A 16,438-nucleotide genomic window follows, 5' to 3' on the forward strand; every position below is an offset into this window, starting at 1 on the left:
ATCGCTGATTTGGTTGATGCATGTCATGAAGTGAGTGGATCGATGCTCATGATATCAATATCTTGATTGTCTGGTCCAGACCCGAATTGTTTACAGACCGCCATCATATGGCTGGAGTTCAGCGTTAAACAATAATCAAACAAACACACAAACATCCATGCGATTGTCACCATGGCAGGCATACTAGTGGATTAGTTTGACGCTGCAGTCAATAACGATACAGTTCTCGCGCACAAAGTATTGGTCCTGATCCAGGAGAAATATCAGGTTCACAGAAAAAAGATCTATGTGTCGGGATAAGAACCATGACATCACATCTGAGTCGGCTTCATTTCTTTGTTTGTTGTAAACCGCTGCATTCCATATTCCAGCGGCTGTAAATAATAGAATTTGGTTGAGGCTAATGAGGGGTAGTTTTCCATCTATACTTTCAAACCAAGAATCCATTCTTGCTCGATCTTCATATGGGTGAATGTTGTTTCCACTCTTAGCTTTTGCTTTGAGTCGACAATGACATATATTCATCAGTGTAGATTTGCCAGGTGTGACGGATCTAAGGAAGTGTCACAGCGGCCGTTTTGGGACAGCCATTGTGTGAATGAACATTTAATTCCAAAGGCTAATTACCCTGTAATTACCAATGCTTTCACTTCATACCCGGATTCTCCACCAACTTTACAATGCATTGGCTGTACGTGTTAGAGACACACGTAATGTTTATAACTATTTTTTGCATATGTCTATATGTAATTTGTCGGTGTACGGTTCTCGGTAGGAAATTACAAGATGGAGTCGAAGGTTTGAGGCAGTTACAAGTTTGCTTTATACAGGTAGATACATGTAGATACAAGAATCAATATGTGCCAGATCAGCACATGGTGATTGTAGTGTTGGTGTCAGTGCCCCGGAGCACCTTGCCCAACCCTAGCTAGGATAAGACCTTATTGTTTGTCTCTGAACAAAGGTGTATGTATCCATGGTCATCGGACACGGATTAAGTTATAAATACAAATAACAGTAATATTGAAGTGGCATAGTTGCACAGCTTATTCAGGATGGCTGACAGTCAATGAACAATACAATTTAGATCAGCATCATTTTTGTGTTTCTAGACATACACATGTCATGGTAATTAGCCTCGGGAGTTAAATGTTCATTCGGATAAAGATTTTCCCAAACCGATCACTCTGACAGAAGCATGAACCAGGCTCCACTTGTGAAAGCAAGGCTAGCTGTCCGACGATCGTAACTCCCATACTTTAACATAGCCATTATACAGTCGTAGAGCAAAGACAAAATTCTGCAATAGGGCCCATGGTATCTATCCATCGTGTTCTGTGATTGTGATTTTAGTTGTACATTATTGTTCTTTTAATTATTTTCGACTTTGTTTTATTGTTGATTATCAATGGTATTGCTGTTGGTACCTACCTGAAAACTGTTGATTTCACAGAAAATATGCCCCCTTACTCCGACAGCATGAAACTCCCTCCTTATTCTAAGGAGGTGACCTGGATTAGGGTGAGATACATGATCAAATATGTCCGTGTGTACAAAAGAAACAGCTGTTCATCTAATCCCTCTCTCAGAATGCCACTCCATTTCCTTTTCACAGCTGTTTTGCCCTTGGCGCCAAGTGGAATCTTTTGGGGATAATCAAGACTGGTTGTTCTTTTGCATTGTCGTTTTGTATTGTCTATACCAAAAGTCAGTCTGGTGGCTCAGTCTCAGTGGGGCATGTACACTAGCCATTTTCTCTGCTGTGCATATGTTGTCCACAAATCACCATCACAATTACGTTTATCTTGTTTAATGCACGTCTTAGTACGCACATCTACAAAGGCCCTAATGAATCCCCAAAGCAGAGCATCCGGTCTACAGCTGGCACAATAATGGTTGATGGTTCGCTAAGTTTGCAATGACCTCGGTGGCGCCCTTGTTTATTATGTCAAAGCACATGTATCAACCATAACCAGTGGCTACACTGTGCTGACAGGATTCACATTTTAGTTGTTTATACGCCTGGCATAAGTACCTGGAATATATCATTCCTCTCAGTTAGAGGAATATATAAGTATCCTAAAGTAGATCACAGATGCACTACAAACGTGTATACCATACTTTGATATAATTGCCTCGTAACGTGTCGGACTGTGAGATATAACTACACCATTCTACAAAAATCAAACAAATAAACACTATAGTAGCGCTGACATTCCGAACGTAAGATTCTATTTGTATGTGTTCATAATTTCCTATCTGACTTCACAAAAGAAAGTCAAAACATGCTCTTGTCTCAGTGAGGCTGATCTGGTCGAGCTCATGTGGTTGTTTCAATAACATCGTTGCACTTGGTTGTTCAAGTACTAGTGTTACATATGATACCTTCACGGAATAAATCCATGTACGTGTAACTTTGATTCTGTATGGTCTGTGCGGATTCAATACCAAGGGTGTACACTTCTTCTTTCTGTCACCAGGATGGGTCGAAGCGAGGATATTCGATCACGGACATGCAGTCAAACACTTACACATTTTCATTTATATATGTATGTATGCGAAAACGTCACTTTCAAGATTAACGTATCTTAACGATCAGAAACAACATTTATGTGTTTATTCGTGCTGGGGAAGTCCAAGGGGTTTCGCTTGGTTTGTGTAAGTTGTTACCTCATTTCAAGAATATGGTCTCGTGGAAACGAATACGTCAGTTTCACGCTCACGTGACCGGCCTAATGAACTTCAGGATAACTTAAATCAGGATTGTTTTAACTGTCGCAAATTATATTAAATCGCGTAGCGTAACGGGGCGATTTTATATTTCATTTACAAACAAATCGTAAAACAATATGTACTTACAAAATAATCAGTGCAACCGGTTCGGAATACCACACCATAGCGCCACATACTCACCGCTGTCTTGTGTTGGGCAGACTTGGAGCCAAGTTCAGCCACAACTCGGTGCCTTTAGGTATTGTTAGGGAATTTGTTGTCCATAAATTTTATTCTCTAGCAGTTTAATCTCATACTTCTATCATGCATTGATTTGATATATGTTATCTCATATATGTATACTAGCTTTTTCATGGTAACTTTGAGTTTCACGCAGTACCGGGATTATCTGGTACTATGTAGATATTTCTCATGTATCTATGTTTTTTGCCATCTTACTAATTGCACATATCTAGTTGTAAAGGTTTAATGGTACCTCTGGGTAGCTTATGTCCAGCCCTTTATTTGGTGCCTACATCACCCATATTGGTTTGCTATTCGTGGCCGGGGCGAACTTATTTTCCCTAGTAAGTAAATTATGGGGCGATTTTAATCTGGTGCTGACGTACTCTGGTATTATTGAGCTGAACTTATCAGCTAGGGTGTTATATGTCATAACCCTTTTCTCAGTAATCAATGATGACTTACTCTGGTATTATTGAGCTGAACTTATCAGCTACATGTAGGGCGTTATATGTCATAACCCTTTTCTCAGTAATCAGTGATTTCCCGGGTTTATCTGCTTTAGGTCAAGTTACTCTTTGGTCAAGTACCTTTTTATTGTAGTGACTCTGTAGCTCATTATGTAGGTCATGTACCTTGTATTTTGGGGGAGTCTTGAATTTCCTTGTTCAGTCCAAGCGACTTTAATCTATAACACTATCGTTTTATATAAGGGACACAATTCGGTGATGGTAAGTGAGTGAGTTGGGTTTAAGGCCGCTTTAACAGTATTCCAGTTAAATCACGGCATGTCAGCTTAGTGTGGGAGGAAAGCCCGAAGTGATGCAGGTCTTAAGACTTCAATGCTGAGTGTTGAGTTAACTGACGTTAATTGCCGTTCACAGCCGGCATCATCTGCTGTCCAAGCATCGTGTCGATTGTCTTGTCAGAGTGTTGATTTAGCTACCTCTTGTAATAGCTGGTAGACGGTTGCTTAGCTGATCAGCTTGTATATTTGTGAATACAAGGTGTTGATAGATTCTGAAACGTAAAAGTTTCATTGTTAGTCTAACAAAACAAAACATTACAAAATTATCATACCGTTTAATTCTTTTTCCATTCAATTCTGAAGGATGCATATATATGAAGCAACTTATGTTCATGATAAATGCATATGACCTGTAATAAAGTCATTAACTGAGCGTCAAGTAAATGACGACAAATACACAGGTAGTGGGTTATACAAGGAAACATGCATGAAAAGAAGAGACTAGTAACTGTTGTATTTTATGCAATTTGCCTGAAAAATAAGGGTCGTTGCTGTTGATCATGGGTATATGAGCTGAATTACATTTATTAATTTCTCTGAAATATATGAAACATTTCTGTCACTGATGAACATAAATCATATATTTGACGAAACATGCGGATTACTAGGCGTGACACATATATCTCTTAGAATATTATTTCTGGAAATGTAGGCATGAGCATATTGATCTCTATGTATACACATATCAAAGTGTTACCACCGTGTCACTGGTGATTGCGGAGATATCGAGTTGGGGTCGGGGTCTTGCCTTCTCATGTTTCCACTTCATCTTCATCGTTTCCATACCGCGGAACTGGCTCGTGTTGGTTTTATGATTTCTTGATGGGTCAAGGGATCTTCGGAATCAGGCAATGTATCGGATGCCATGTTGTCTCACCATAAAGTGGTAATTGATATCCTTTGCGCTGTGTTAAACTGTCGCCGATTACGCTATAATCCAAGGAGGATAACTCTGATCTGTTTAGATCGGAACACGAAGGCCTCATAACGACATAACATTTTCATACTTGTTGTGAGCTTCCTACTTTCAATGTGAAAAAAAATAGTGTATATTTTCAGACATCGACGTTAGCTAATTCTTAAATCGAGTTTGGTTTTAAGTACGATAGAAAGTGATTTTTGTGTGTACACTTCCCCTTTAAACAAGACACATATCAACACGTGTTCTATAGCAATGTGTAACTATAATCCCCTCGTGTTTGCTGACAATACAGTACTATTTTACGAGTGCATCTGCATGCAGCTAAAGGAGACGTTTCTTAATCAAACTGGGTTCAATGTTCTGTGGAGGCAAACATCCCTTATGTGCCTCTTCTCCGGATGGTATGTCACAATACAGACGATGAGGTCTGTTGATCATAACTATGCTGTATAATTTCATATACATGTATATGACAAGAACGATTCAGAACAGTACTGTAAACACCGCGACACCCCAGCGTGATCAGTGCAATTACCCCTAATTGTGATCGCGAACATTGCCGTATTTTGACTTGTTATTGCCAATTAAGTGATTTCTGTTATACAAATTACGCCTGCTTTTCTTCAAATATGACATTACTATTATCGTATAAACATATCTGATATTATGCCAATAGAATCAAAGGAATGTATTTGTGGAACAGTTGCGAATGATATAGTGAAACACGTTTTCATGTCATGTCAAAAGAATTTAGAAGAAATTTTTGATAAAATATTTGATAAAATCATTGATTTGCTTGATGTTAAAATATTTGTGAGAATCTGGGCAGACACCTTTCTGACTTTTCTGCTTGGCGGTTTACCTGAACATCTTGAAGTTGAATTAGACTACAATGTATGGGCAGAGAGCATGATAAATATTGGTGGTGCAGTTAAAAAGTGGGATGAAGTCATCCGAAGCTGCTTATACTAAACAATGTATGTATTGTAAACAAGTGTACATTTGTAAATAACACATGCTTATTGTCCATCTAATAACACAAATAATCAATATGACACATATGTATATGGACTAATTCTGACATATATATAATATACATATATATGTGTGTGTGTGCACATTTATACTATAGATGTTGTCCTTTCACTGTATACCTTGTACTCTTCATGAAATGGAGGAAATAAAGAAGATCTATCTATCTATCTGATATTATGGGAAATACCTTTGACTGTCCTTTGACAGTTACGAACCATAATACGTTTAGTTGACATTTGGAAAGGACATAAGGCCGTTTTATGACGTCATTTGCCCGGTTAAACCGTATATCCAAATGTCTATGTCGTATCTGAACTAACCATGTATCCATGCAGTTAACAGGTCAAACATTTCTTTTTAAAGGTGAGACAGTCAATGCCACCATGTCTTTCCTGATATATGGCGCCCAATTGTTCCTGGATTCGACTTAATGTTTTATGAGATAAATGGAAATCCCCCATGGCCATCTATTCGTTCCATAAAACCTTCAACTCAAACACATCACTCCCGACATAGGATATATAGGAATGTTAGACAAAACATGCATCAAAACCACTGTCACCATAAAACCTTCTTTAACATAGTTTAATGGAAAGCCTACCTTGAAATTGAAAATTACTAGTTTCTGATTGACTAATTAGTGGTATCAAACCACTATAATTACCTCTGGTTGACGATTCGAGAGGCGCATCACCGCCGAAGCTAAATCCTTCTTTCTTAGTCATTGTCGGCGGGAATTCATAAATATGTACAATTATAAGTTACAAAACAAATAAATTCCAATTCATATCAATAAATATACAGATCATCAAGACGGTGTTAACATTTTACTGTTCAATTGTAGATAACAATTGCTTTGATAAAGGTTACATCGTTTAATACTACTGTCGCTCATATTCAGGTACAGCTGGTCTGTCATACAGACCCTGAAACAAACATGTCCAATGACGATGCAAGTCTATGTTATTTGGCAAATCTCTTGGCTTCTTTTCGTTATATTTTATTAAGATATTTCAACAACAGTTACTGTTTCTCTTGATAATAAGCTGATGCCTTCTAGAAACTTCATAAGACGATCAAGTTTACTATGTTCAAGTTGTTTACACAAAGGTGGATAACACTTTACTGAGGCTTTGATAATTTGTTGTCAGTGGCAATTATTGCAAATAAACATGCGACATTCTCCACCGCCACATAACATCACATTAATGTGTTTGTAGTCGGTACGTCTCCCCTCAGTGGCGCCTTCACAATAGAACGACGCTCACAAAGCGTCTGAACAGAACATTTATGTGTTTCTTGTCGGTACGTCTCCCCTCAGTAGAGCCTTTACAATAGAGCAACGCTCACAAAGCGTCTGAACAGTACATTTATGTGTTTGTAGTCGGTACGTCCCCCTCAGTAGCGGCTTCACAATAGAGCAAAGCTCACAAAGCGTCTGAACAGTACATTTATGTGTTTCTTGTCGGTACGTCTCCCCTCGGTAGCGGCTTCACAATAGAGCAACGCTCACAAAGCGTCTGAACAGTACATTTATGTGTTTGTAGTCGGTACGTCTCCCTTCGGTAGCGGCTTCACAATAGAACAACGCTTACAAAGCGTCTGAACAGAACATTTATGTGTTTGTAGTCGGTACGTCTCCCCTCAGTAGCGGTTTCACAATAGAGCAACCCTCATTAAGCGTCTGAACAGTACATTTATGTGTTTGTAGTCGGTACGTCTCCCCTTGGTAGCGGCTTCACAACAGAGCAACCCTCATTAAGCGTCTGAACAGTACATTTATGTGTTTGTAGTCGGTACGTCTCCCCTCAGTAGCGGCTTCACAATAGAGCAACGCTCACAAAGCGTATGAACAGAACATTTATGTGTTTGTAGTCGGTACGTCGCCCCTCAGTAGCGGCTTCACAATAGAACAACGCTCACAAAGCGTCTGAACAGAACATTTATGTGTGAATAGTCGGTACGTCCCCCTCAGTAGCGCTGTCACAATAGAGCAACGCTCACAAAGCGTCTGAACAGAACATTTATGTGTTTCTTGTCGGTACGTCTCCCCTCGGTAGCGGCTTCACAATAGAGCAACGCTCACAAAGCGTATGAACAGAACATTAATGTGTTTGTAGTCGGTACGTCTCCCTCAGTAGCGGCTTCACAATAGAGCAACGCTCATTAAGCGTCTGAACAGAACATTTATGTGTTTGTAGTCGGTACGTCTCCCCTCAGTAGCGGCTTCACAATAAAGCAAAGCTCACAAAGCGTCTGAACAGAACATTTATGTGTTTGTAGTCGGTACGTCTCCCCTCAGTAGCGGCTTCACAATAGAACAACGCTCACAAAGCGTCTGAACAGAACATTTATGTGTGAATAGTCGGTACGTCCCCCTCAGTAGCGCTGTCACAATAGAGCAACGCTCACAAAGCGTCTGAACAGAACATTTATGTGTTTCTTGTCGGTACGTCTCCCTCAGTAGCGGCTTCACAATAGAGCAACGCTCACAAAGCGTCTGAACAGAACATTTACGTGTTTGTAGTCGGTACGTCTCCCCTTGGTAGTGCCTTCTTAATAGAACAACGCCCACAAAGCGTCTGAACAGAACATTTATGTGTTTGTAGTCAGTACGTCCCCCTCGGTAGAGGCTTCACAATAGAGCAACGCTCAGTAAGCGTCTGAACAGAACATTTATGTGTTTGTAGTCGGTACGTCTCCCCTCAGTAGCGGCTTCACAATAAAGCAGCGCTCACAAAGCGTCTGAACAGAACATTAATGTGTTTGTAGTCAGTACGTCCCCCTCGGTAGCGGCTTCACAATAGAGCAACGCTCATTAAGCGTCTGAACAGAACATTTATGTGTTTGTAGTCGGTACGTCTCCCCTTGGTAGCGGCTTCACAATAGAGCAACGCTCATTAAGCGTCTGAACAGAACATTTATGTGTTTGTAGTCGGTACGTCTCCCCTCAGTAGCGGCTTCACAATAGAGCAACGCTCACAAAGCGTCTGAACAGAACATTTATGTGTTTGTAGTCGGCACGTCTCCCCTCGGTAGCGGTTTCACAATAGAACACCGCTCACAAAGCGTCTGAACAGAACATTTATGTGTGAATAGTCGGTACGTCCCCCTCAGTAGCGCTGTCACAATAGAACAACGCTCACAAAGCGTCTGAACAGAACATTTATGTGTTTCTTGTCGGTACGTCTCCCCTCGGTAGCGGCTTCACAATAGAGCAACGCTCACAAAGCGTATGAACAGAACATTAATGTGTTTGTAGTCGGTAATTTCATTATATCAACTATGTAGATTTCAGATTGAAAGAAAACACGTTTCACACAGCAGGGGTTAACAGGTTAGTGTTGCTTGCGGGAGACACAAATGTGACGTTTAGTGCCCCATATGAATTTGTAAGGACGTGTAAAGAAACTGTTTCCTGGTAAACAATCATCAGCGAGTCTACGAAATATACTTACTACGACGACAAACCACAATAGTGACTGATATCCTTCATGAGAACGATCATGCATACGTATGTCTCCCCTCTGTTACGTCTTCACAATAGAGCAACCCTAACAAAGCGTCTGAACAGAACATTGATGTGTTTGTAGTCGGTATGTCTCCCCTCTGTTACGTCTTCACAATAGAGCAACCCTAACAAAGCGAAATGTCTCTCACGGGGCTTCACACTTGCGTTGGGAACGATTCATTTTAAAAACACAAGACACGACAGATATATCTTAAGTGACCTTTACGATTTTCTTCTTTAAGGGCTCCGGACACTGTGACATTCCGCGTGAAGGTACTTTCCACGACTTTGCAGACATAAGCTCCACAGCGTTGTTTTTAATATATCTTGATTAATGTTGTTAACTAATTGAAAACGTGAATAACTTTCCATTCCACATACATGTAGGAAACACCAGTCACAATGACGGAATCATGTCTCTGCAACAGATGAGCATGTCCTGCACCCGTGGGGATAATGGGTATTATAAGAATATAGGCCCTCAGCAACATATGTTTGTCGTAAGAGGCTACTAAATGGATTGGGTGGTTAGGATCGGTGACATGGTTGACTGCCTTTCATCCCATTTGCGTGGCGACATTGTCTGGCGTTAAACAGCAAACAACCAAAGTAGCTCATGTGGCGAATAAAGGTGAAGGTCAAAACGTAAAGTGTTTAAGGGACATAACTCTGAACCAAGGCAAACGTGTGGTCTGATGGTTGCTGTCCAAACTGTAACAAGCTGTTCTGAACTCTGTGTTTTAGCTCCCTGAACATGGTATAACACTTGGATTGTTTGCTTTAGGTTGTTTCAAGTCTACTGTTTTAATACATAACCAAAATTTCATTTCGAAGAAAGTGTCCATGTTGTGGACGTTATGGTAAAAGGGCGTCTTGACCAGTGTTACAGTGGATCTTGAGCATAAATAAAACTATGTGATCAGGCGATCGCACAGTCAAGACGTCTAACGGCACGCGATTTAAGAAGTACCACTTGTTCACCCTGGAATCTTCTCCACCTTCTTGATCGGTCACATTGCAGAGATGGACGCAAACACTTTCTTTTAATTGTGTAGAACAATACAAACACCCCTCTCGCGGTACTTTACTATCAAATAGATGCCGCATGCATTGTGTTCATATTTGTTGATGAGTATGACAAAAATGCTCATTTCATGTTGGTATTTCATCCAAACTCCTGTGAAAGACCAATCAAGTTAATTTCAATCGATCGTGCTTCATTGGCTCAATATACTTTAGATCTGTTTTAAACATTCAAGATACTGTCGTGAATGACTATAATAGTTATCACCATGAGGGATCACACAACTGTGATGTTTGTAATGTTGATGACTGTAAAAAGTTGTTAAACAGAGACATCAGTTTGGAAGAGATTGAAAAGTTATTTTTAACTTATAAGTTCTGGTCCTGATAGTGTGCCGCAAATGTTCAAATATAAAAGTGAGACTCATTGATCTTATTTACTTGTATTATTCAAAAGTATTTTTAAGTCATCGTGTATTTTTTCCAAGATCAGTGGTCAATGAACATTCATTAACCATCACACATGATGTCAATTATTATCGTGGAAAATGCCTTATAGACGTTTGTGGGAAGACATTCACACCTGTACAAAACAATCGTTTGAAAAATTTTGGCGAGTTTATGAATACATGCCAAGGTGGTTTCCGTAAAGGGTATTCTACCATGGACAATGTATTTATTTTACAAAGCTTCCTTTTCTAAATCTTACGGTCGTTTTTATTGCTTATATGAAGATTTCCGCGAGGCTTCGGTAAACAGGGACCATTTATATTTTATGTTTTGTTATCTGGTAACATTCCGAGACCAGAAACCAGAGATCATCTTTAGATCTGTGCATACAAATTCAGACTGACGAAAACATATCCACAAGACTATATTGACTGTATTTCTACATTTCACATTTTCTGAGGTTCAATCGAGCATGCTCATTTTACGAAGATTCCATAGAGCGTCATACAATTCTTCTAAATAGAGTTCTTTGATCAGGGTTAAAACAATAGAGGCCTCAAGCTTTCAAAACGTCTTACGGCAGACATGTGGAGGATGCTTTTTTCTAAATATGACGCATCAGTGACAAACAATATGTCCAATGCAATTCACTATTTTGTCTTGGGACTATTTACCCTCAAAGAATACGATATGCTGGAAGTTATTCAACGTTATTTCAGTAGAAAAATACAGGGCCTTTCAAAATGTACATCAGGTACTGTTGCTGTGGACAACATGGGCTTGATATCTCTCCAATCCTTTATTGAAAAACAGTCACTGTTACTACTTGGAAAACTATGCCGGTCCAGTTACAGCTATGTTTTTAAAAAGGTATTCATTACTCGCCTTGGGCAGTTTAGATACGAAATAAAGTTGGATAACTTCAGAAAACGATGTGCTTTGTCACCTGTATATAACATGCTTAGACTTGTCAAAACATACAATCTCTATGCAGAAATAGAAGATTATCTAATCAAATGTAGCTTCCCAAGTAAAAAGGCATGGTCTGATATTGTTAAGGAAAGGATTATTTTTGCAGACCAGGAAGCTGTATGCTCTAAGCTGCTATCTAGACTTAACTTAAATAGATATGTTTCGCTACGTAATGATAAAGAACACAGACTCTGGCTGCTTGCACTTGAACGTCCTGAACAGTTCCCAAACCTGTCTCATCTTGTACGGCTGGGATGCCTAAATATAGAATCTAGGGAATGTCGATGTAGAATTGTAGCTCATGATATTATTAAGCATGTCTTTTTGTATTGTACATTGAATATGAATGACAGAACTGAACTATTTGAAATCATGTGTGATGTGATAGATGTCTCTACATTTGCAAGACTATGTAGTGAGGATGATGATATAATCCTGTCTGTACTACTTGGCGGTTTGCCTGAGTGTGTTAGCTCTTTATCTCAAAGTCTATGGGGTGACCTTATGGTTATTGTGTCAAGTTACTGTAGGAAATGGCTGTATCTGTTACAAAACAGTTATAAGAATGTTTGATTGTCATGCATTTTGTAGTTATCATTTCTCATAATATTGTTAAATTGTACTACTGAACAGCTCTGTAATTGTACATAATATCATAAATGATATGTATCTTCAATATCTGGAGGAAAGAATATCTATCTATCTATCTGTGGAGGATGCTTCTAAATATGACGCATCAGTGACAAACAATATGTCCAATGCAATTAACTATTTTGACCCGTGCCATGTGTTCTCCTGTGATTGATTTAGATGAACGGTTGACCTGCCTTTGTATGTGTTTGTGACGGGCACCACCGGTGGGGCAGGGTACGCTCTCTGTTTCGCGAACACCTGGTATCATAACTATTTTGTAGTGATTCATAGACACAATATAGTCGGAATTGCACAATCGACTCTTCTTTAAAGCAGATATATCTAATTAATAATGAAGGGGTTCTGTCGCTTTTATTCAATACGCGTTGGCGTTTATGGGGGTACAAACGTTAATAACGAGTTAATATTTCTTCACACATGTGTTTACGGATTTATGCAAAGTGTGAACACTGTTTTTCATGTTTACCTCCAAAAACGAAAATAATATTGGAGTCAGTTCTTAAAATAAATGTTGACAGGTTGACAGTCCTTCACTTGTCATTATATCTGAATGTCATAACTCATATATACATGTATGCATTGTGTTTGGTCTTAATCTTAGTTACAAGTGCATGGGGGGCATTATTGCTGCCTCCCACTATAACGAAAATTAAAATTAGAGATCGTAATGTTGATAATGTATCTTGTCTACAAGGAGGAGAGTACTTTCACGTCAAGATATAGGCGTAATGTCATCATAACTTACTCAGTTACGGACATAGTCATATTCGAAGATACTGAGGAATTAGCTGATGTGTCTTAAGTTTTATTATGGCTGATAGTTTTGGCGCTTATATGTATTTTGATAGTGCAGGATGTGCCGTTACAACATAAACTGACCACTGCCTTGTGAGGACGTGTCTTGACATTGCAGACACGGTTATGCATGTGCTACTTACATCTCAGCTCGTAGATAACACATTTATGCCTGTCATGAGTCCTGCACTGTTAACTGACGAAGGTGAAACCGCTGCAAGTTCCTTTGTTTTAGGAATGTTAACGCCTCATCATTGACAGGCTAATTATGAGATGTCCTTGAAACCAGAACATCCCCAAGGAGCTTCACCCATAAATGGCTTCGACGAATATCTTGATGACTAAATTCTTTTCCAATTCAACTGAGTCTTAAAGATCAATGTTTCAAATTGGGCCTACGTCTAGCAATCAGGAAGTAAACTCACTGTCAACAGTTCATTTATGTAAAATGTTTTGTGAATATCTATTTGTGCGAATTACTAATCTCCATATGAGGTTGGTAGAAAAACAATATCTTAGCCACACAACAGTGAACAGGGCACCAAGGGCATTCCGTTTTAGATTGGCTCTGGCATCGATCTTCTACTTTTGGATGCGGACATACACGCAGTGTTGTACTATTTATTATTCATTTGGAAAGTAAAGCGCTGGTGTAATGGGATTAAACGCCGCGTTCAAGAGTGTTGCAGTGACATAGCGATGTGCATGTACGTGTGTTTGTGTGGCTGCTTGTGCTGGTCCGGAATAATGCCGATTCTATAGTGCTAGCCCACTGAGATACCATGCTGCAGTTTAACATGAATACCCCACTGTTACACAGTATACCGACCAGTCCCTGTTTTAGCCCCCTAATGCCGGGCGCCAGGAGTGTGGTGAGTGAGTTTGAATTTACGCCGCTTTTAGGAATATTCCCGTAACATCACGGCGGGGACACCAGAAATGGGCTTCACACCCGGGCGCCAGGAAGCGTTAACACCAAATACAATGATCTTTTAACGTCTTTTGATATGACGGGGCCGGGGATCGGACCCCTGACCTTCCACCCTCCGTGCCGACGCTCTATCCACGGAGGTGGCCGCTGAAAATCGAACCAGATTGATTTATATCAGTATTTCAACTAGCAAACCTCGCCGTCAAAAGAGATCGATTTTATTTTCAATCACAATATCGTTATTTCTACACAAAACATGATTATAACGCCAGTGCTATCAACGACTACTCCGTAAGCAATCTCTAATTGTCACATTATTGTCTTTCATAAAGCACAGTAACACACAAATACATTATTTTAAGTGCGCTAGTAAGCATGTTTCATATTCAATTCTGTAACGGAACATATTGTGCATCGTGAATTAGATATCTCAAGCTACAGCTCGCGGTACGAAGGAACACTTCAGCGCATGAAAAGTACCTATCACAAAATACTTGAGTTTTACAACTGATCAAGGTGCGTTGGCCGGTTTTTCAAACTCTATCTCCGATCCACTTTCGTAACTGGGGCTGACACTTTTCGGTTCGCCTGATGAACGTATCAGCCGTTTCATGTTTAGCTCGTTGCTATAGTGACCAGTACGACGTCGATAGCGACATGCAATGACAGCACCGATGAGAAGCATGATAATGAAATTGAAACCGCCGTGCCAAGTAAAATACATAGTAGCGATCATCAGCTGTCCATGATCATTCTCGTTCCACTTGGCCCCACCGAGCGGAGGGTGAAGAATGAACCCCACCTGCCAGAACCATGTTCCTTGCATCATCATGAGGTATGAGCGTCCCAGTGGGGCCAGCAGGTTATGCCGGTACCGCATCTCTGCAAACACACAGACTATGCTGGCCAAGACGACATATAGCAGCAGAACGTGCACGAGAACATCCAAGGGAGTTCTCCCGTACAGATGGAAGTTGAACAGGAGGGCCTCAACACCAAAAGCCATAGCGTTGGAGATGTAGTCAATATTACGTGGAAGCGGGGCTCTGAAGTGTATGAGAATATCAATGAGTCCAGTAAGGCCAAAGAAGAAGAACATTGTCGCGTGTTGTCCGTTGCCAATGGCTCTGAATTGTCCGTCGACGAAACCATGTATGATCTCAAGGGTAAATCCGACTGTGATGAAGAATAGTTTGATCATGGCTTCAACTGGCCAGTTCTTGAATCTGCCGCAGAGGCAGGAGCAGGGGAAAGTGACGGTGGATGTAAACCTGGCGCCATTTTCCCGACACTGGAAGAATCTCCGGAAGGACTGGATGGTGTACCATATCGCAAAGATGATGAAGAAGGAACCTGGTAGAGCGTGTCCTCCGAACGTCCCCATGGTCTTGTAGTCCCTCTGCAACACACAAACCCTGCAAAATGATTACCAGGGAAGATTAAACTTGTTACAGATAACAAGGTGTTACTTATTGTTTGTTACGTTTGGACCTGGCACGATGCTGGTAAGGAGGATGGGTGAACAATCTTAAAGCCTCTTCCTCGCATATATACTTGTAAATACAAATATCTTCATTAATAAAGATATTTCTTTCTGAAAATATAAAATCGAAATTTCATTCAAGTGAATAATACTATATGCCGATCAATTATTAATGTCCCAACTTCACGAATATCAACAAAAAATTACATATCAATAAATAGAACAAGAAGTGCCAAATCTATTTTATGTTTATATTTGTTGATCTGTCATAACATGATATGAAAACAGCCCGGAATTCATCCCAAGGTTAGGGACGATAAAACTAAGGAAGTTAATAGGAATTTCAAAGATGGAGACGTATATCGCCAGGGCAGTTTCGTGTTTGATTTGAAACAAAAAAATAGTAGTTTTGTGAGATATTAACTGTTACCTACTTTCACAGCGTGCAGACGGTTCCTGTTTGCCCGTCCCAGCTATCAGCCAGCACTGATGAAGGTGAGTCAGTCCGAACTTTGATCGCGACTCATTGATAAAGATAACGTTCATATAATGAATAAATGTTTGTCAACTAATAGTCAGGCGACGTCTGCAAAGCTATTTAAAGCCCCATCTGCGGTAGTAACTACCGCACTCTAGTGGGCGGAGCTTATACAAGTGATTTGACAGGTCAATATGACGTCATGATAACACATACATTTCATTGGTTAATGCGTAAACGGGTGACGTCATGTAAACACCCACCCACGTGGGTCATTTGACAACAAGGACGTAAGTTTTAATTGTAATATAAATATCTACCAAACGATTCCAAGACTTTTCAACAAACGCGTACGTCTTTGGTTTCAAAACCTACCTGCCATGTCGTCTTCACATCTTCATAAAATGATACCGTGGAATGT

At 40.0% G+C, this 16,438-nt stretch overlaps 1 protein-coding gene across 2 annotated transcripts; it reads right to left on the minus strand.

The window, feature by feature from the left end:
- Positions 1–14,258: 14,258 nt before the first annotated feature.
- LOC124137187 (transmembrane protein 45B-like) lies at positions 14,259–16,097 on the minus strand. 2 transcript variants are annotated; one of them, XM_046503386.2, is made up of 2 exons: positions 15,974–16,097; positions 14,259–15,455 (listed from the first exon to the last, which is right to left on the minus strand). In XM_046503386.2, the coding sequence occupies exon 2, from the start codon at positions 15,438–15,440 to the stop codon at positions 14,568–14,570; it is 873 nt and encodes a 290-aa protein (XP_046359342.2). In that variant the 5' UTR covers positions 15,441–15,455; positions 15,974–16,097; the 3' UTR covers positions 14,259–14,567. The 2 variants fall into 2 exon arrangements, with proteins under 2 accessions (XP_046359342.2, XP_046359343.2); XM_046503387.2 differs by having other exon boundaries at positions 14,259–15,471; positions 15,974–16,077.
- Between the last annotated feature and the right edge of the window lie 341 nt (positions 16,098–16,438).

This window comes from Haliotis rufescens, unplaced genomic scaffold (assembly GCF_023055435.1).
Source record: "Haliotis rufescens isolate VD_foot unplaced genomic scaffold, xgHalRufe1.0.p SCAF_5, whole genome shotgun sequence".
Taxonomy (NCBI): Eukaryota; Metazoa; Mollusca; class Gastropoda; order Lepetellida; family Haliotidae; genus Haliotis; species Haliotis rufescens.